We start from the raw sequence: 21,598 nt of genomic DNA, 5'->3' as shown, positions 1-21,598 counted from the left end.
CTCTTGGATAATATAATAATGGCCTATCTCATCCACCTGCCAGGTTCAGTAAGGAAATGAGATGTGTCAGCAGCCATCTTGGGTGGTCGATTAATGGCACAAGTACAAGCAAAGTAAAAACCAAAGAAAAATGTGACTCAGCTGATCGGTATCTATGGTGAAACTTAAATTGGTGCAGGTGACTTGTTTATGTTACATATGATGATAATATCCAATACAGTGAACAGGTACAGTTTGATCAGTATAAAAGAACTTCAGCTCCCTCCAGTGGCCATTGCTTTTTTGTAAACTTGCAACAACTTCATTTCATGATCCAAATGCCAGGACCACAACAGATCAATCCTTCACATTAAAACAAATATTCATGTGGTTAGGGGCTATATGTAAATAACAAGTCTACAGATCAAAACTAACAAATCATTACATGACTACAGTAGTACAATAAACATATATTTTACTTTACAATGTATTATTGTACAGGGCGGTTTTTTTTTTTTGCTTGGAAAAAAAAAAAAAAAAAAAAATGTACAAAGCAGACCTTAAATATTCTAATTTCCATTCCAACTACTGACGGACAGGAAAAAAAGTCCCTTTCGAAGTGAAGCTTTTTTTTTTTTTTTTTTTTTTTTTTTTTTTACAAACATCCAAAATTAGCATTAACAGGCATTCCTACTCAGTTACAATGCATGCGAGTTATTCAAAAACACAACACCAGGGTCCAATTCAATACAAAGCTGATGTCAGTTTAGAGGAACAAGAAAACCAAAAGGATCTGAACAAATAAATAAAAAAGTGAGCTCTGAAATTCTGTACAAGACTTCTTAGAATATCAATGTACAAAACATCACTTAAAAACCTTTGTAGCTTAAATTGCTGTTACAAATACACTTCTTTAAGCAAATTTTTGTCATTAGCATACAATATTTGAACACTAATGCACAAACATGGTCACTTCTGTTTCTGAGGTCTGGTGGATGTGAAAACCAAAGAGTCAACTGCAGGTAGAGGTTCTCAATTGTGTCAGTGATTAGTGTTTTTATAAAACACATTCAGTGAGATGTTTGAATCTAAGTTTTTAAATGCTACAGTATTCTGTTTCCTCTAAACAGTCAAAACACATTTCTCCATCCTCTTGGCACTCCATATACCAACTACACCAGACATGTCTCAACACCCATTTCCAAAAAATTTCAAATTTTTTAAACCTACCAGTGGCTATTAGTGAAAGGACACATTAGTTACTATGCAGTTACTGTAAGGTCCTGCTTTTCCTGTGCCAAAACTTGAATTTGAGACTTTGGGCCTCATGCAAGAACCACTAGATTCGTTCTTAAGTAGCATATACAAGTAACTTATTAGTACTTTAAGGGTGATTTAAGATTTTACTGCCACATTTTGCAGTAAACAAATTGGATTAAGCAGAATAAGTAGTCTTATATACTGACTTTGGTGCACTGATTATGTAATGATCAAACCTTACAAATGTACACCTCCTCATTAAGAGGTGGCATAAGTCAGGTTGAAATGAGAAGTTTACAACAAGTTTGTGCAGTGAAGAGAGCTTGCTGTATCTGACTTGGAACACATATGAATAAGCCTCACAGAGAAAAAGTAGGAGAGGTTTAGGACAAAAATATTAAAATGTTCTTGCATGAGGCCAATTGTCTTGTATATAAGCTTCATCTTGTGGCTGTCTGGGTTAACTTCTACAATTTCTATACAACACACAGTGAGTCTGTCTGTGCCTTTCCAACACAAGCACCTAGAGACAATATACTGATGACAGTAATGCCCACAGGAATTGTAATGGCACTTTGAACTCTACTGCCCAAACTGAGTGACAAATGCTACTTTTTTGTATTGTTTTTTACATAATGGGATCATTTGATTTTTTTCCCCTCCCCTCAGATTTAACTTTTCCAACTTTTCCCCTGATGACTATGAGCCCATGAATGCAGCCCTTTCCTCCCATGGCTCAACCCTGGGAGATGATGGTCCGACTGAAGACTTCTAATGCCAGATGTGAACACGGATGGACTGAGGTCCATGTCGGATTTGGCGAAACACAATTCACCACAAACAAATTAATCAAATTTCTGCTCTTGGAAACTGGTCTTTTTTGTCACCTTATAGAAGAGTATCAACACTGCACTTTTAAAATAAAGTGTTACTCATTTTGTGTTGGTTTTGTTTCTTTTTAATTCACATCAAGTGTAATATCTAGAACCAGTGAGGCAGCATGTGGGTTTTCAGCTCACTTCTGTCTCTAATCGGTTGTGAGGGTCCTTATTTTGATTTGGGAAGACAGAGTTGAGTTTTGGGGTGCTCATTTGTATATGTGCATTTGTGACAGGGTCTAGTGAGGAGCTTCAGGGGCCTTTGCTGAAAGGCCCGCTGTGCCTCTGATTGTGGTGAGAGCAAAAACCGGAGTTGGCTGACTGATAGGCCGGGGATGCTGCACCACTCTCCCTCTCAGACTTTTGACAGGTAGGCAGTTCTTTCTGGCAGGGCTCCATGGTAACGGCCACTCCCACGCCGCTCCGCCCTGACGTCATGTGTGTCACCTCCGACCAGGTGTCCGTCTCTGGGTCGTAACACTCCACGCTGTCCAGGAAAGTGTTGCCATCGTAACCTCCTGTAAACATAACATTGACATTTTGTTTGGTGACTTTAGTTTTGCTCAACAGAGGTTTATGCTCAGAGCTTCCTCACTTTGACTTGCCAACCACAGGTGTGAACAATAGCGTTAATAGTGATGGCGTTATGTGTAGGGATGACACGATACCAGAATTTCACAAGTCAGTACAGATACTAATGAAATTCAATGATTCTCAACACCAAATTCAATCCCACAGCAAAAAACAAAAAACAACCAAGGCCGCTACACACACAGTGTGCTAACACAAACACACCTCCACATAGTCAGTGTGCCATTATTAAAACACAGTGCCTCTGGCCATGGCTGTCGCTGGTGCAGGGGTAGGAAAAAAAAAAAGAAAGAAAAAAAAGACTTTCTTCAATGAATAAATAAGCCAACTTGTTGACACAACATTAACACTCAAAAACTAAAATAGATAAATACATATTCTTATTAAACATATGGTGTTAGTTGGATTGACAATAGTTAGTTGGCCATTACCCCAATGTCCAAAACACATGTGGTCAAGTTATAAGACTAAAATGTGCCTGCAGCAAACAGGAAATGAGTCAGTGGCCCTACAGTACCTATGTATTTATTTATTTTTACTATAGTTTGGTGCTTTGACTCTCAGTAGGCAGTTTCTGGTTACATTACTACTCACCCAATACATAGATGCGTCCATGTAACGCAGTGACTCCCAGAGCACTGCGCCGGTGCCTCATGGAGGCAGCAAAGCTCCATGTATCAGTTTCCACATCATAGCGCTCCACTGTGTTCAGCTGGTTGGTGCCATCGTAGCCGCCCATCACGAAGATGTGATTCCCCAGTGAACACACACCTAAAGAAATACAGGTCAAGATTAGTTTATGTAGACATGAGCAAACAGTAGAAAAACCTTCAAGCATATGCTAGAATTTGTAAAACTCCTACACGATACATGATTGTATAGTAAAAGATGAACCCTTCTAATGTACCAGCATCTTTGCTTTGACTGACATTATGGTCAAAAAAATACAGATAAAAGTATTTCCACATTACTCACTCTGTCAAAAATAAGTTCTCAATTAGATATCTAAATATCGTAACACCAGTTCATGCATGTGATTAAGGATACGTGAGAATATACCCAACTCATTCCTCCTCTGCTACCGCTACACCTGTGTACAAACTACACACAAAAGCTTCTGAGCTTCATATTGAGTGGTCATAGTAAGATCTGGGCATTTGTGCCTTTAGTGGACATTTCCTGTGGTATAACACAGGCAGCAAAGGTTCCTACGGGAATCAAACCAGTAGCATTATGGTTATGCTTCATTTGTCTTTATTAACTGGCCACCAGGACCTCCTTCCTGTCTGGTTTAAATCCCCCTTTTGTTCTCCTTAACACGAATCAGAGAGCCTGATGAAGCAGACCTTACAAATACCTTTCAAAACCACGTATGAAACCTTGCACAGCCATTTGTGAACCTTCCAAGCAGACTGTATTGTGGAGACAAGTTTTTCATTTAGAGTATTTCTTACTTACCAGCTCCAGAGCGGACAGTGTTCATGGGGGCCATGGTTTTCCACTCGTCCCTCTCCGGGTTGTAGCATTCACAGGAGCTGAGCCGGTTGGCCCCGTCAAACCCCCCCACAGCGTAAAGCAGGCGGTTGATGACGGCCACACCCACACCGATACGCCGTGTCAACATAGGGGCTACCAGCTGCCACTGGTCCCTTTCTGGGTCATACCTGCACAGAAGAACCAACATAAATCAGTTGAATGAAGTTTTCTTCAGGGTTTTCCCTGTTTTTCTCAACCAAGCAGTAGAATTAGTCAATGCTGCATCAATGACGAAAGTGTTCACTCAGGGTTTCACTCAAAGTCAAAGCTCTCTTGTTTTATTGGATGGAAGGTAGGTACTACTAAACTGTGCAGCACAGATTCATTTGTATGTGCGTGATTCTACTGCAATGAGTCAGTCCATAGGCATTCAGACAGGTAGGGCACATTCCTTTTTCAGTCATTGTGGGCTGCCTGGTTAATATTTGCTATTTGTCACTGCTCTCTGTCTGTGTCATCTCAAGACTAAAGCCACAGTCTGGGTAAATTTTCAACCATGAATTAAGATCATTTACATAATTCACTGTTTCATAGACAAGCTGACTGGTTAAGGCTCGTGTCACAGGTCTGGATTTGAGTCATGCCAACACAGTAGGGAAAAATTGTTAGATGCATGTTGGTGGAACATGTTGATAGGCTGGGTGCTAAACAACACCCAGCCTCTTATTCTTCATTAGAATAGATGTTGCCCGCTCATTGTCCAGGTTAATTGTCCAGCCACTTCTATTTTTTGCCATGGCATCAATTACCGTTTGGTCTGAAACACAAAATGTTTTCCAGTAGATTAAAACTTCCTCATTGAAGCTTTTGGGAATTAAAATAGATTAAAAGGAAGTGGAACAAAACCAATTATTTTCAAGGAAGTTACCTGATCGGAGCATTGGCCTGTGCTGTAAGTCATACAGTATATCCTACTGTTTATTATTGGATCAATACAATAAGGTAAACCACAGAAACAGTTATATTGACATTCATTTTAAATCAACAGCCTTTAAAAACAACCTGGCAAAAATGAAAGCACACTTGCAGCACACTAAAAGCAGATATAGCTGTTGCTAATTAAAAGATAATTTATCATTATAAACAATGAACCAGGCTGTGGCAATACAGGTAACACTGACACTACATCATTGGCTTTGGTCTGTTCAGGGGAAAAAATGAAGATAATAATATATATAATATATATAATATATAAAATAATGTAAGCCATACTCTTTAAATGTCCGACTCACTCACCTTTCAACACTATTATGATGAATGCACCCATGTGATCCACCAACTGCATATATCATGCCATCGATGACACCAACTCCGATTCGGTTCCTAGGCACGCTCATCGGCGCACATGGCACCCAGCAGTTGTTCATAGGATTGTAGCAGTCCAATGCATTCGAGTCCATGTTGCCATCAGGTGCGTTGTTTCTTCCACCAACAGCGTAGAAAAGCCCACTGATCACACAGGCTGCCAGGCCACTGCGGGGTACCTGCAGGTCAGCAAGCCTTAGCCAGCCTCCTGTACAGGGATTATAGGCCTCCAGGTAGCTCAGAGACTGACGGAAATAACCCCCTGCTGTGTAGATGAGCTGCGGCACCTTGGGAGTTCGGCAAGAAATGACTTTGGTGGGTTTATGGAGGGTGAGGTCCTGGAAGATCTGGGCCAGGTAGTCTTTACACTGGGGATCCCAGTCCAGAGACTGGAGCTGGGCCTGCAGGAAGTTGGGGGTGAGGGAATGGCAGCGGACAGCCTGGAGTAAGGCCTGGACGTACGGTCGCCGGTTCTCCCGGTCGTAGCGCACCCAGGCCACACATGCCTGGAAGACTTCGGACTCGCAGCGTACATTGAGCTCATCCCGGCTGATGAGGGTGACCAGCTGACAGTGAGACAAGTTGAAGAACTCCTCCTGGGTCGCCACCTGGAAGCAGGAGTAGGGACAAAAACTTTTAATCAGTGTTCTTACAACCAACAAGCTGAGCTCTGATCAATTAAACATAGAAAAACTTTTATTAGTCGTGAAAATATTTGGTATTAGGTAATAAAAAAGAGGAATTTAAAAAACTATGTTGAGGAAAGGAGACTAAGATTCAGATTCACAATTTAAGATTATTTTTATTATCACTTAATCTGAACATAATTTTCTCAACTGACTGGTTGATTGTTTGGACTGTAAAAAAACAGCAATTAGATACAAATGCCCATCACCATCTCCTTAAGACCAAGATCACATCTCCGGATAGTTTGTTTTGTCTGTCCAGTCCAAAACCAAAAGATATTCAGCTTCACTATCACATATGACAAAGAAAAGCAGCAAATCCGCATAGTAGCTGGTACCAGAAAATTGTGGTGGTTTTCTTGTGTTATTTTAATGTTCTATCTATCAATTAATAGATTAATAGAATAATTATTTCAATGTCAGGAAAACAGTTGTATTATGTTTAACACAGCTGACTGTAAAACAGACAGAAAACTGTTTAAACAAATCCAACTACTGCCAAAAATAATTCAAAACATTCTGTGACACTGGTCAAATGTCAAGATTATCTGGGAGATAATAGAGGAAAAACATAAGACTTATTTAGACTGGCACACCAACTAAATATCCAGGAAATCCAAATCTTTGGAGGGGCATGTACGCATCAAGAAAGACAAAATAGTTTTCCAAAAAAGCTGTTGTCATCCGGGTTTACCTAATTTCTTTATATCAAAAGACATGAGACTAACCCAATGAGAGATATTATGCAACGCATATTTGATTCAGTGCCCTGTCTAACCAGCTGCTGCCCTGTCTGTCCTTATCAACGTATCAGGAATCAATATTAAGTTTTTGTTTCTTTTTTGCACTGCATTGTACCGTCTTCTTTTGGAGTCAGGTATGCTCCAACCACATGTAAACCCACCCACACACACACACACACCACTCTTCGTGACTCACAGCTTGCATTCCTGATGATCAATGTAAGCAGGTCTGAAGAGAAAAAAAAGCCAGCCAGCAAAAAACCGCAGTGGAACAAGTGAAACAGCCTTTACTTTACACACAAGTCCCCTGGTACAAATAGTAGCCTACTATAAATAGTGAAACTCAGTTTCCTTTTTCAGTTATGAGCTGTGAAGGTACATTTATAATGCATCACTGTTGTAGTAGTTAAATATGATTGATTATTTTATATGACTTTTAGATACGACTTAAGCTGCTGCTATGACTTTTTAAATGAGCATGTCATTGCCCTCAGATTTAGTCAAACCACAGTGTTTTTTCCTGACTGACCAGAAAAAATATGCAACCAAAGCTGATCTATGACGGTAGGGAACGATCACTAAATGATGCCAAAAAATTCAGACAACTCATTTGCTGTTAAGAAGCAATTACACTGCTAGACAGAGCAGCTCTTACTTTCATGTGCACCTGGCACAGCCTGACTGATACCATGTCTGTTCATAACAACAGGCAGCTTGCCAAGCTTCATCTGAATCTTGTGACTCCAGTCCTTTCAATGCAAAGTTTGGTAGTGTAATGGTTAAGATGAATACCGCAAGTACAATGTTTCTCAGTTGGGTACCTTTGTTGCACGTCAAACTCCTTTTTTTCTCTCTCCTCACATTTCCTGTCTGTTTCTACACTGTCAAATATCAAAAGAAGGCAAAAAACAAACTTACAAAAATGATTACAGACAAAACAGAGGAGCTTTTTAGAAATAACTGTCTGATACTCACCTGGCTGAAATTCATGTAGATGTACTCTCGGGCCTTCTGGTGGAGCTCTGTGCAACCAATCTGCTCAGCAAAGCTGGCGATGCCAATGGCGTTGCTCGGGTCGAGCTGCTGGACCAAGAAGTCGCAACAGGCCTTCACCACGCTGTCTATCTGGTACATGACAGCGCCATTCATCACGTGGATCACACACTTCTCGCCCACAGAGATGCTGGCTGTGTAGGCAAACTCTATCAGCCTGTCCATAACCTGAATGGGTGAAGAGGACAAAGGATTGGGGGAAGGTGACGACAGAGTACAGGGAGAAGAAACGGGGTGAGGATAGAAGAGAAAGTTACTGGGAGAGAAAAGGAGGGGGAATAACGCTCTATTTAACTGCCTATTCATTTCTCCCTGGAAAGTACAGACAGATTGGCATCTCATAAGCTAACAAGTGGTAGATACTGTGTCCATGTGTGTATCTATGTGAGCTTAGTAAACCTCCAGGGTAAGTAAGAGAGGTCAAACTAAGTGCACTCTGCCAAGTCCCACTGTACTTTTCACTGCAGTAAGATCAGAAGTGCAACTTGTCTCAATCACACAGAAAACCACTGATGATTCAAACGTTTTGTTTTTTTAATTTAATTAGAAGAACATTTACAACTGAAACTCCTTGTTGTAAGAATGATATTACCATGGCAAGAGGCTGAAACCTTTAATTTAACCACTGGCTTATACTAGAAGAATAAAAAAGTGGTTTTATTAGCATTTTGTAGTTGTGACAGTATAGTGGAAAATGTGCCAATAAAAACACCTTTATGACAGCCATAAGTCCAATCACTTCTTCTTTGATGAGACCCTGAATCATCCTTAATGGTAGCGAGTGTGGAGATGATTCGAATAAAGCATCAAATAAGAATAAGACATCTGACTCACCCTGGGGTGAATCCCCTCGATAGGCACTAACTCCATACCGCACTCCTTCAGCCCATTGGTGAACATGGCCCTGAAGACCGGGGATGAGGAGGCCAGCACCACCTTGTGAGCCACGAAGTCTACCGCCTCCAGGTCTTTGTAGCGCACGCGGAGTGTGACGTCGCACAGCTGGCGCTCCAGACGCAGCTCGTTCATGATGGCGAAGGCAGCTGCTGTGTGGCTCTCTAGCGTGTAGCTGAAGACGCGGTGGCCGTTGCGCGTGGACGGAGTCACCAGCGCTTTGCATTCTGTCAGGCACTCTGTCATTTCCTACCCTTTCTCCTCCTCCTTAGTCTCTTTCTCAAGAACAGCAGACACTGTTATGGAGCATCCTTGCACCACATGCAGGCATGGGTAAAATAAAATAAAGTCTCTCCTGGGTACGCCTGGTTTTTGTCTGTGTGGAAGAGTTCACGTTTAAATCGGATTTATGTGGACATGAGGATTTCCTTGCTCTGTTCAGTGCTTGAGTCCAGCCATACTGCTCATTACGGCATTATTAGAGACTACAATGCGAGCTGCTACTCATGGCTGGGTGTGCTGTAACATGTCGTGGTTCCAACATAATCAAAATGTCTTTGAGTTCAGGAGTCGAGCCGAGAGCAGAGTCGAGTTAGAGAATAATAGGCATGGAATATTTCAGGGACAGTAAGAACTTAACAAGTAAAAATACTGAAACAAACCTCTTTCAGCTCAACTGTTTGTGTTGACAACAGAATTGTTTTTCCTTCCACTCTTGGTGATGTCGACAGAAACTTGTCAATCAATCCTGACAATAAAAACGGTCTATTACAATACGTGTCTCTTCTCTAGGGAATTGTCTTTTTTTTTTAAGGTTTTTGTCACCAAATTTATTTAAAGTGCTCAAATGTGTTCAATTGAGCAATTCATCTGATAAAAAATAAACAGATTTGAAGATTAACGTTTGTGAAATCCGGGGCAGGTCTGTCCTGCATATTGATTTCTCTAGAGAGGAAAAGGAAAAAAAAAAATCTGATTTATAGCTTCATTTTAGAGAGGTAATAATTAAATCTGCCTTCAGAGTGCTTCGCTTCTGCTGAGAGCTGCAAAGTCAGAAACTGTAGATGAGGCAGCGGAAGCGTTGTCGACTGAAAGGAAAAAAAGAAGCTTGAGTGCCAAAAGTGTCATAAGGGTAACTTGGAGCCCTTGGGAATGAGAGGGGTGTTCAGTGGCTTTCTCCGGAGACGTCTTCCTTGAGGTTTCCCAGCTAAGGAATTTGTTTGCACTGCTGTGTTTACTAGGAAGCTGTTGGCTCAGCTGACAACTGGGGGGGAAGAGGGAGAAAGAGACAGTGAGTTTTTATGTATATTCGTTGATTATACACTTTAATAAGGCACGGAAACATACAGTTTATAAACCCTGTCACTGTTTAAATCTGTGTATATATCTACTAAATGCTGACAAATACATTGTCTCGTGTAGGAAGTGGCTCAGCAGTCTCTCTCCATCAACTTACACAACACAAGTTTAACCACTGTGTTCTACCTTACGTCATGCCTGTCACACCCATGGTCTATTCTTCCTGGTGCAGTTCACTGGGGTCAAGGTTTCCTCCTTGTCATGATGCTTATGCCATTTTCTAGTCATGATGACAGCTAAAAAATCGATTATTTTCACCTTTGATTGTTAGGTGTTTCTGGTAAGAAGATGATTGAACCTCTCAACATATGAAAAGAAGTTTGAAAAACTGTTGCTAAACTAAACCCAGAAGACCCTTAGAATATCAGCAAAAAAAATTGAAAAATATGGCATAAATTGAATGTATAGAGAATAGTGAGGAAGTAATGCCCATTTTAAAAAGGACTCAAAGGGGTGACTCAAATTAGACTTTAATTTAGCTGGCCAGCATGACTGAGTGGTTATACTCTGTCCTGTGACCAATCCAGCTGGGGGGCTGGAGCAGAGGGAACGGTTTGCACAACATCCCCCAATTCTCACTAACAACAGACACATGCAAACGTATCAACAGAAGCTTCCAACAATTTAACCAACAAACATCATCTTTCAATCTGCATCAAGTGCCACTTTCACTTGGAGAAATCAGGAGCAGCGAGAGATAGCTATGCAGACAAGTTTTGAAATAAATACTTCTACTGGGAATATGTGGGCTCAGAAGCAGAAGAACATTCACACTGTTGCACACCATCAAAATAACCTGGACGGATGCTACAAAGTGAACACCTCTCTTTCCTGTCAGTCCAACTTCTTCTTTTCAGAAATGAACGGCCTGTTACAATAACAGGCTCAAATTGTCTAATGTCTTATGGAGAAGAGTCAGAGTTACTCAGCAACAATGTCACTTCAGAGTTACATAACAAAGCACCCATAAGTTGTGCACACAGTAACCGTTAACCTGAAGTGGTGATAAGACGACGCAGTGCTCAGGCGAGAATGTATGGCCTTGTTGCTTTCCAATCTCCCAGTAGGTTACCGAGTTATTCCTTAATCAGTAAGGATGAGGAAACAAAATATTTGTTATGTCTAGGCATTTTTATCTTATCCAAAGATGGTGGCACGTCAGTGGCCATCGAGTAGCTCCCTGAACGCAGTCAGCCAGCCAGCAGTTAAGCCTGCTGTAATATGAAACACGCCATGATTCCCATTTACTGCTGTGCTCATCTCCCTCCAGGTTTCTGGGTAAAATAGTTTCACAGCAGAACATATTGCTCAACTCGCTTGCTCTCGGAGGCAGTCAGAAACTGCTTGCTGACAAACAGGCTCGCACAGTCTAAGTTGGTACCTGCAGCATAGCTCTGCAGTTATTCCGGTACCGATACCAACATCACAAATGCTTCTGATACTACCTCCAATACCGAGTATGAACAAGCATGCAAGTTTATGCACCGATCTGATACCATGTAATTTATTAATAAACTTTATACTTTGACACTTGGATAAAACAGCAGTTCCAAGAAATCAATTATTCGCCTCTCTAAAACAGTAGCTGCGCAGTGCTACTTCCTTTGTAAGCTACTGTTTTAAAGTGTCGAAGAAGAAATGATTTCTGGTAAATAGTGTAATGTTAGCTGTATGCAAGGCTTTAATTTCGAGGGCTGGCACAAGTGTAAGGATAACTAGTGTAAGTTATTATTTATTCCTGGATTTATTTATTTTTCTTGACTGACAGTCAAATTAGATTATAAAAGACAGATTCCATGGCATTCATGTATCTGTTCATGTTTTACAAAGGGTTTAACCTGAGGCATGCCATACAATGACAGCAGTCATATCACATCCATACAGGGTTAGTAGTATACAGCTAAACAAACAGGTAGTTTGGTCCAAACCAAAGATATTGGTAGGAAGATATTTGTTGTCAGCTCCATTACAGTTGAAATGATAAACTGATTTATTGATTAACAGATAATTTGTCTACTTTGATGAACAACTCATTGTTCATTTTGTGTGTCTGATATGATAGCAATGTGTCTTTCTTTTGGTTTTGGTAGATCACATTGGGCTCCAGGAAATGGTGACTGCTGCTACTTCATAAACATTTACAGCTGTATCTAACAATCACTTCCATTATCAATTTATCTGCAGAGTACTTCCTCTATTAAATCGGAATAAAAATGGCCATCACAATTCCCTAAAATCCTACAGTGCTGAAGTTTAGATTACAGTGCTGTTACAGAAGACAGAAGACAAGAATGATACACAATAAAGAAAAATAGCAAATCCACACAAACTCAAATATTTTCTTGAAACATGACTTAAACGATTATTCAGTAAAGTTGCTGATTAACTGTCTGAATGTTTGCTAATTGATTAATTGACTAATTGTTTCAGTTCTACAAATGATTAGTCACTTACTCTTGGAAATAATCAACAGATTAATCAATAATGAAAATAATTCTTATTTGCAGCACTACATTAAACACATCTAGACTGGACGTCTATATATATATATATAAATAAATTGGAAACATCAGTGAGAACAGTGAAACCTATGACACAACCTCATACACTCTCACAGTGACTGTTCCTCAGTACTTGAGGACTCTCTGTAACACCTCCAAAGACCCCTGATAAACCCCGCACCTCAGTTTGGGAACCACCGTTCAGGCCTGCAATCCTTGGATGCCATTCAGCAGGGATTGCACAATAACTGGAGTGACTAAAACTTTAAAGTTAATAAGAGTTGCAGCTCACAGGAGACATTACACAGCAGTGTACGCAATTTTTAAGGCTGCAAAGCAAAAAAAAACGAGGACGAGCCAAGAGTAAAACAAACCGTGTTTAACATGTTTCATGGACATTTTGGCAAAGAGCTTTCCTCGGTGACTCATCCTGAACTCTTCACCGAGCAAACAGTGGAACTGGATGTACCAAAACATGACCCAGAAGGGAAGCCAGTCCTTACATAAACCCAGGTGGAATTAGATTTCCGCGGCATCTAGCTAACGTGAAGAGCTTTCACACAAAGCCCCCCGGTCCAGTCACTAGTTATATACACTGATCATTTCTGAGCTTGTTTTGATCAAAAATAAACCAGAGCGCTGGCATGCACCGAAAATAAGGGTAACACAGGTGAAGCACGCTTGACTAAATCCTCTGTTTGGTCTGCGACAAACGTGAACTCAATGTGTTCATGACAAAGCACCGGAGACACCACAAATAACAAGTTAAATGTTTCGGAAATAGAGCTGACAGCGAAATAGGCTCCTAATAATAGACAGCAGCGTAACGGCTGTGATCCGACCCGAGCTCAAAAATGCTAACAAAGCGATCTCCAAACATTTCCCTACTGCCAGCAGCCCCCTCGCTTTGAAATCTCCACACAATACAGCTTGTATTGACAATTGCTGGCTGCTTAAATGTGTAATTAAAGAAACTCACGTAGTCTACTTCAAATCCTCCATCGCGGTCTGCCGACTGTCGAGCTGTGCGCCACATAGGAAGGAGGGGGGGAAAGCTGTAACTCACCGTGACTAAGCATTGTACCGGCCTCTTCTCGCTTTCACAATAAGAGTCCGCCTCCACGGCGCTGGACCCGCCTCCGTTGAAGAGTAATGGCAGTGACATACGTCCCGAGGGAGGGGGCTCTTATTGAGAAGGAGCTCTCAGAGTGAAGGAAAAACAAGGCCGATAGTTGGCAGAGTGCCATAAACTGTAGCTTTAACATCAATCAAATCTGCGACAAATTAAATAAATACCACCGACGTGATAAACGTGTAGATTGTGACTGGTACACTTTGTAACACGTCGAAGGGGATATGCCGTCATGTTAAGTAAAGGTTCATCTTAAACTACACAAGGACAAATTCAGTTACATCGCTTTAAAGCAATGTGAACAAATTTTGAAATGTCAATAGGAAATTACAAAAAAAGCTATTGTTGAATGATGTGATGTGAAAAACATAATGGCGCTCAAATGCCCTCTAATAACCCTATAACTCAAATTGCTTCCTCATTTGTGCTGCTCACCTTGCTTGTTAATCTTCCTTCCCCTAAACATCCATGTTTGTGAATGGCTCCTTCAGTACAAAGCAGCTCCCGAGCAATCTGCTTGCTCCGGTCAGGTGCTGACAGACCAGCAAGTTTTTTCCCTTCTTGCAAAATACGTAATTCAGGTCAATACGACAAATTATAGCCTCTATTCTGCTTAATAGCCACAAGGTGGCACCAAAGCCTAACAGTGACACTGCAGGTCTAAAGATCCACTTTGAGTGACTAGCTCAAAAAACTTGTTCCCTGTGTCGAGGAGGTTACGTTTTCACACGTGTCTGTGTATTTATCAGCAGGATAACGTACTGAACCGATTTGCACCAAACTTGGTGGAGAGATGGGGCATGGGCCAGAGAATAACTAATTACATTTTGGAGCAGAACCAGATCATATCTTATGAATTTGATTTTTTTTCTGGTCCATGTGGTTTGACATTGGCCATGGAAAGAGTGAACTTGCTATTGAGTTTTAATCATTTGGAAATGAACTGCCAGTAATTGTATAGTACAAAATATTTCAGCTTTGATGCCCCTATTGCCAGGATTCACAGTTGATTACATCAAATAACTCAAGCTGTGATTACATGTCTACTCCCTAAGGCTAAATGAAATAGATGATAAGCATCGACAGTCATGATAAATCCTTGATATGATATGACAGGCCTTGAATCATCCTTCACTTATAATTCCCCAGAGTGACTCTGCCCTTACTCTGTGTATAGTTATAGTCAGAGGAATTAGGTGAGGTTAGCCTTGGGACACCACATAGACAATCCTAGACAAGTGTCATACTGTCTGTCTGCCTCTCATGCCTCTGGGGGGTAAAATCTGCAATCATATACAGCTCTGAGGTCATTTTTGTGATGTACTTTTGTATACTATACCATCTTCTCTATTTAATAAAGTAACTACCCAAGCCAAAGCTCTGGTAGGTGTGGAGCAAGGAGCAGTGCAGCATGCATCTGTACATGTGTAATGCAAACTTGTGTGTGGGATTGTCCTTGGTGAGCATAACAAATGACTTATGACTTCTACTTGTCCAGTTTGTTGTATGATTTCAGCAGCAGGAAGGAAGCTGGAGGACAGGAATGATTCCCTGACTTGCTGACCTCTGTCAGCACGCACAGTGATGGTGGATGCAGCCAACATCTGGAGGAACATCTGCACCCATACAAATCATATCAAAGGTGTCCCAGTGCCATGTGGTACCAGTTATTGTAGGTAAGTATGTCTGTGGGTCACTGAAGATTAAATCTAAAGTGAAAAAACTATATCGTTTTTCAGGCAGCCTGTTTGGTACCACTAGACTTTGAAAGAAATGGATGTGTGCCTTTGCACACAGCCTAGCTTCCTCTGAGAGGTGTGAAAATGTATCTAAATAGATTACTTCATATATAGCAGTATTTGCATAAGCTAAAGATTGCCAAGCAAAACTGTTCTTATGTTTAGAGTCAGAGGAGTTTGTAATCTTAATAACGTTTTAGAGCAGTGCCAAACCTCCAGGATTTGCGGTTACAAAATAACAAGATGTCATTTCACATTTGTTAGTCTTTCCATTTGTGGCATTTATAATAATCATACCCTAAAGCAGTGTTTCATAATTGTATGAGCTAAAATGCCAAATAAAACCCACACAATATTTCTCTTGAACTACACCCCACAGTGGGACTACAATGTCTCTTTAAGTCATGGGTAATACAGAGAAATACACAACCTTCGGTTGAATTAACAGCCTGTTGAGTTTGTCCTGTCTACAGAAGGTACAGTTCCCTGTGAACTAACATTAAAGCCAGCTGCAAATGTACATTCTCAATTTCAGCCATGACAAGCGTGGACAGCAGGTCAAAGTGAAGCGATGGCCAATTGTACCCACAGGTTGACAGAAAAAGGAAAAAAGAAATATGGAGTGTTCAATGTCTGAATAAAAGCTGCATTGTATGGCGCTTGAGCCGTCCTCAGACATGCAGCGCTTGTAGAGGAACACTGTATGTAGGCCAATGCCATTACCAGATGTGAGACAAGGGGGTTGACTTCCTGTGGTGATTCTTCAAGAGCTGTTCTTTCATTCACGCAACCTCAGACGCACATAAAGAAATACACACAGATATGCATTCATGAATGCACCATTTCAGTGCGCAGACAATCAAAATAAACCAAAAACTCTTTGGAATCAAAAACATTTTATTTCTTTTATGAAAAGAAAGATAAAGTTTGCTAGCCCTTTCTCATCACAAAATAGATATAATTTACAATATAGGCGATATAAAAAGTCTTCAGAAATACAAAAGGTTCACTACATGAATTACAGTACAAAAAAAGCACACTGCCTTTTCCATCAATTAAGGTCTTGTAAGACTACACTAAAAAGCAACTGTATAAAAAGGCTGATGTCAAACTCATTTCATAATAAGAAAAAAATCCGTACCTTAAACTATAACCAGAAATCTTCTGATAACACGATGAACAGTGAAGGGAAGAATTGTAATAATTACTCTTTGATGAATCTGTTCTGGTTTTACGTGATTTAGCTTAAAAGTGCAGGCACATTCTTGTCCTTAAAACTCCAGATGCAGCTGGATGATGAGGATTGATTGCATCTACAACTTTTTTTCGCGAGTTGAAATTTAAATTTCTGATGAACTCATGTATCGGACCTTTTCTTACAGGTGATTGCAGCTGATTTGGTTTCAGTCAGAGTTTAACTACTGTATATCGGCAGGTTGCAAGAGAAAGAAAGCATTGTTACATCTGTCAATTAATCACATCATATGGTGACATTTTGATGGTTTTAGTTTCTGTAGAGGTTTTCCTGCAGATGTCAGTCTGACATTTCAGAATCTAGAACACTAACGACAGCAAGTGTCCGCTTGGCATCAGATAGGTTAACCATCTGTCAGTTCAAAACATCCCACCCTCCTGCAACTCTGCCACAACATTCTCCACTGAGTTGTCTTTGTATGAACAGTTAAGAGTGAGTGCTACCTCTCTCTTTCCTGTCGCCTTTCTCTCTCCCTGTAACGCTCCCTACATCACGTACACAGATATAGGGGTGCTGCACGATTTTATCATATCAAATCTCGCACATGATGGTGTCTGTGATGTATTTAAGGCACTCTGATAAGAAACTGCAAAAAGAGGGAAAAACAGCCACACTCATTCACCATTAACCCAGCAGGTTTTGGTGAAAATGTCACACAATTTACACTCTTTCAGTCATGAAAGTCTTTGGGTTTACAAAAAACGTCCTTCCTGGCTTCAACACAAATGTAATCCAAGGCTGCTGCTCCGTTCATTGTGATATTTCAGTGCAAATTAGTTAAGGAGAGTCATCACTTGCATTATACTCATAAAAAATGTTTGTTTGCTTGTTCACATTTGAATAGCATCCTCATGGCTTTTTGTGCTGTAATCATGTCACAGTGAAGTTCGTGGATGTGATTTTATGGCTTTTACTGCACCACTTTTGACTTGGCAGGGCAAGACATTTGTCTAAACATGATTCTCTTGTGCCTCCATAATATCTGTTTCTGGCTATACTTTATATTTGAGTATACCAGAACTGCTTCCTCTCTATAGAAGTTAGACATGTGCTGCATGTCCTCTTGTTTAGTGGGAAACCCATTCATACATTTATGAACTCAACCTCAGTCTCTGTCCTTATGACTTGAAGAGTTTGGGGTAAAGAGCTTTAATTGGAGATGGGGTTGTGACAACGTTCCCAGAGGAAACGGTCGTCTCCACTCCCCCCTCTAACTTCTGGGATGCCACCTCAGTCTTACTGAAACTGCACTCCAGGAACGGCATCCCGATCTTCTTTACTTGGCCATCTCTGGTCATCAGACACGGCCGACAGAGCAACCTCAGAATGGCTCTCCTCATGTCTTTACTGGTGAGAGTGTAGATGATGGGGTTGAGGAGTGAGTTAACCATGGCTACTCCCAGGAAGTAATCTGCCTTGTAGAGCAGGCGGCAGCTGAGGGTTGGGCAGAAAAAGTCCAGGAGGAGTAGGAGGAAGAGGGGCAGCCAACAGGCGATGAAGACGCCCAGCACAATGGTGACTGTCTTGAGGAGGGCGATGTACTTCTGCGACTTCCTCGCTAAGCCTTTTCGCATGCTGCCCGACAGGCCCAGCCGCTGGCGCTGTGTGTTGGTGCGGACAATGCGGAAAACTCTGGCATAAAGGACCACGATGGCCAGTAGCACTGCACTGAACACAGAGACGCAGCAGAGGATGTAGCTCTTGGCATAAAGAGGGAGCACTGTTGAACATTGGTCCAGTCTGTGGATGCAGTTCCATCCCAGAATTGGTAGGACCCCCAAAAAGCCTGCCAGGGCCCAACTTGCACCAATCAGTGCCAACATCCGTCCCCGCTTTGCCCCGTGGTATGGCCTCATTGTCACCATAGTAACATGTCGTTCAATTGCAATGGCCAGCAGGCTAATGATAGAGGCAGCCAGAGTGATGAAGACCCCTCCCTCCCTGAGGAACCACAGCAATGGCGTCAGTTTCAAAGTATTAGGTCCGGACATGATAATGTTGGCCATGTAGGTAATCCCAGCCAGCAGGTCAGACAGAGTCAGATTACCCAGCAAGTAATACATGGGCAGGTGGAACTTCTTGTTCCTCCAAATGGCGATGAGAACCACAGCGTTCTCCAGGACAATGAGGAGACACACCACCAGGAACGCAATGCCCTCAGGTTTGAGTCCCTCACGGTAGCGGTCTTTCTGCAGCTTGCCAGTGTGGTTGTAATGTTCCACAATGACAGAATTGTCCTGGTACTCCCAGAAGAAATGCAAGTACCCAGGAGAGGAGGGAGTAGGGTAGGTGGGGAATATGGGTGTAGAGGGCGAAGTCCCCACATGAGCAGAACTTGAAGCCTCCATGCTTTATATTGCTTTTCTTCTATTCTGCCTGCAGTCAGTGGCTATAAAGTCATTTTTGTTGACATGCTTTTGGCAGTAGGAGCTGTGAAGAATTAGTCCAAGAACCAAAAAGATACAAAAAAAGCCTGAGCTCCTTCAATAAAAGGAGGGATTACATGAAGCTGATGGAGTGTAATCCACCAAAATCCCTAGATGTTTTCCTTGTTGCCAGTAGACGGTGCTCTTGAGCTCTGTTTGTCCTGGTTAGAGGGTCCAGACTCTGCAGAAAGGCATAAAAAATTCAGATCCTTAAAGATTAAAACATCCCACTCTTAAATTACAATAAATAAATGAACATTTACACATGTTTAGAGAGTTTAGGACTAAACTACACTGATATAAAAGTCATTTAGCTAAATGAGTCAAAATTCATGAATTAACTCACAGAAAAGCAAAGCGCATGCCGGTGATGTGATTACTCCTCCTGCCCTGACATATGCAGTAAAGTATAATGTTGCCAGACAGGTTGACTGCAAATATTCCTGTGACATTTGAGCATAAAACCTAAACCACAGGCATGATCTTATGACATCCTGTAAAACAGATGAGACTGAGTTATTACTGCTGTTTGTGTTTGTAGAGCAGAATGTGATACTAAAGGCCAAACGGACAGAGGGATCATTGTAATGTCAAACAAACATTTAGTCTTTCCAGTTGTGTTTAAAGTGTATGTCAGTCAGTGTAAAGTTGTTAGACAAGAACCATCATAACATGTGCACTTAATTTGGCACACATGCAGCTGCTTTTCCCTCCAGCATCACCGTTCCACTTTCACAGTGTAGATGAGGGGTGTTTGAAGTGCCCCGCACATGCAAATACACTTTAAACCTTCAAAACTGAAACAGCGCGTTCAAAGTTTATGGCATTTGCAAACTATACTCATAAATGCACTGAAGGTTGTGGTTGAATTGTTTTAGCTTAATGTTGAAAACAATCAGGGGCGATTAGGGTTGCATTCCTCTGAGTCTCTGTCGTGTGAGGGAATGTTTTTCTCGCTTCTTGAGTCATATGTTAACATTTAACAAATGGTCTGGAGACCTGAACCTATTCGATCTGTTGCCAAGAATTTAGGAAGTTAATGTAACTTGTCCGCGTTGGCCCAAACATCTGAGTGCAGAGTGGTGAGGAGTTCAGATTGGATGAAAATATGAATGGAGAATAGATGTTTCAATGTGAATTTATCCATGAAGAGAGAGAATGCGAAGAGTATATTATAATTGCAAGCATCGGCATTTGAACTGAGAATAATGACTAGATTTTTCTTTATATATTGAATATTGACTTACATATCATATTGACTTACATCAAAAACAAAGAAGAACTAATACGATGAATTTGCAAGTACAATTCAGTCAAATGTTTTAGCAGCCGTTTTCACAGGTGTAAATGGTTTCATAAAGCAACAGATTTGCTTAAATACAAATCACCAAATGTCCTTAAAACTCTGAAGGTGATCATTACTTTTCTCTAAACATTCTGTCCTATATAGACATGACACAGATTCAACTGCATGAAAAATGATCTGGAACCAATAATGCCAATGACAACATCATCTATCACATACAGCATCAGACATTACCTTGAAATTGTTTGGGCATTTCCCTTATTGTGCGCTTCATCTGCTTTTCAGTGAGGAGAATCCAAACACCAGCACCAAGTGACTCACAGTCAAACTGACAAGTCAGAGGGAGTGAAGTGAGAGCTTAGTTGAAACATGCAACAGTTAAAGGGGGTTGGTCTGTCTCTCTGTCTCTCCCCCTCTCTCTCTCTCTCTCTCTGTCTCTCTCTCTCTCTCTCTCTCTCTCTCTCTCTTGCATACATTAACACAGACATTTGAGTGCATGCGCACACAGGTACAGCAAAAGCATTTCTTCTGGCTGCATGCTAAAAGTTTTTTAAATCTGTATCATGTCTTCAGGATGTGTAATCAGTGGTGATTACACAGGCACAATAGTTGTAGGTGTGAGATGTTACATTTCAAAGTCTACACTATGTCAACTTATAGTCTCACACAAATAGGTGCTATTAACTGAATCTTCCTGATATGATCACAAAGACTTCTCTTCCTGGACTTCCCTCTTCCTGGTACAATGATAACATCATGACAGCAGGAGAAAACAGTTAACTTTACTTGACTTGGGCCTTCTCAAGTTTTTTCCCCAAAATTCATGAGAATTAATTTTCAGGTGTTTTAAATAAATACTACTAGTTTCCAACCTCCTTAAAGAAATGAAAGGTTTGGAAAACTTTGCTGCCATTTTACTGGAAGAACCAGTTTTTGAAAAGAAAGGGCTCAGTAT

At 41.0% G+C, this 21,598-nt stretch overlaps 2 protein-coding genes across 5 annotated transcripts; both read right to left on the bottom strand.

Annotated features, from left to right (window-relative positions):
* Positions 1–145: 145 nt before the first annotated feature.
* keap1b (kelch-like ECH-associated protein 1b) lies at positions 146–14,479 on the bottom strand. Of its 4 annotated transcripts, none has more exons than XM_056372461.1 (8): positions 14,353–14,451; positions 13,765–13,808; positions 8,866–10,189; positions 7,954–8,199; positions 5,481–6,157; positions 4,167–4,372; positions 3,303–3,479; positions 146–2,635 (listed from the first exon to the last, which is right to left on the bottom strand). In XM_056372461.1, the coding sequence occupies exons 3-8, from the start codon at positions 9,169–9,171 to the stop codon at positions 2,370–2,372; spliced, it is 1,878 nt and encodes a 625-aa protein (XP_056228436.1). In that variant the 5' UTR covers positions 9,172–10,189; positions 13,765–13,808; positions 14,353–14,451; the 3' UTR covers positions 146–2,369. The 4 variants fall into 4 exon arrangements, with proteins under 4 accessions (XP_056228436.1, XP_056228438.1, XP_056228437.1 ...); XM_056372463.1 differs by lacking the exon at positions 14,353–14,451 and having other exon boundaries at positions 8,866–9,301; positions 9,588–10,189; positions 13,765–14,308; XM_056372462.1 differs by lacking the exon at positions 13,765–13,808 and having other exon boundaries at positions 14,353–14,479.
* A 2,053-nt stretch (positions 14,480–16,532) lies between these two features.
* On the bottom strand, positions 16,533–20,977 carry s1pr5b (sphingosine-1-phosphate receptor 5b). The gene is made up of 2 exons (XM_056368379.1): positions 20,878–20,977; positions 16,533–19,518 (listed from the first exon to the last, which is right to left on the bottom strand). Exon 2 carries the CDS (start codon positions 19,257–19,259, stop codon positions 18,030–18,032), a length of 1,230 nt encoding a protein of 409 aa, XP_056224354.1. The 5' UTR covers positions 19,260–19,518; positions 20,878–20,977; the 3' UTR covers positions 16,533–18,029.
* Between the last annotated feature and the right edge of the window lie 621 nt (positions 20,978–21,598).

Source organism: Seriola aureovittata, chromosome 3, assembly GCF_021018895.1.
Source record: "Seriola aureovittata isolate HTS-2021-v1 ecotype China chromosome 3, ASM2101889v1, whole genome shotgun sequence".
NCBI classification, from domain to species: Eukaryota; Metazoa; Chordata; class Actinopteri; order Carangiformes; family Carangidae; genus Seriola; species Seriola aureovittata.
Note: the sequence above shows the minus strand (reverse complement) of the source record. Positions and strands in the feature narration are given on the sequence as shown.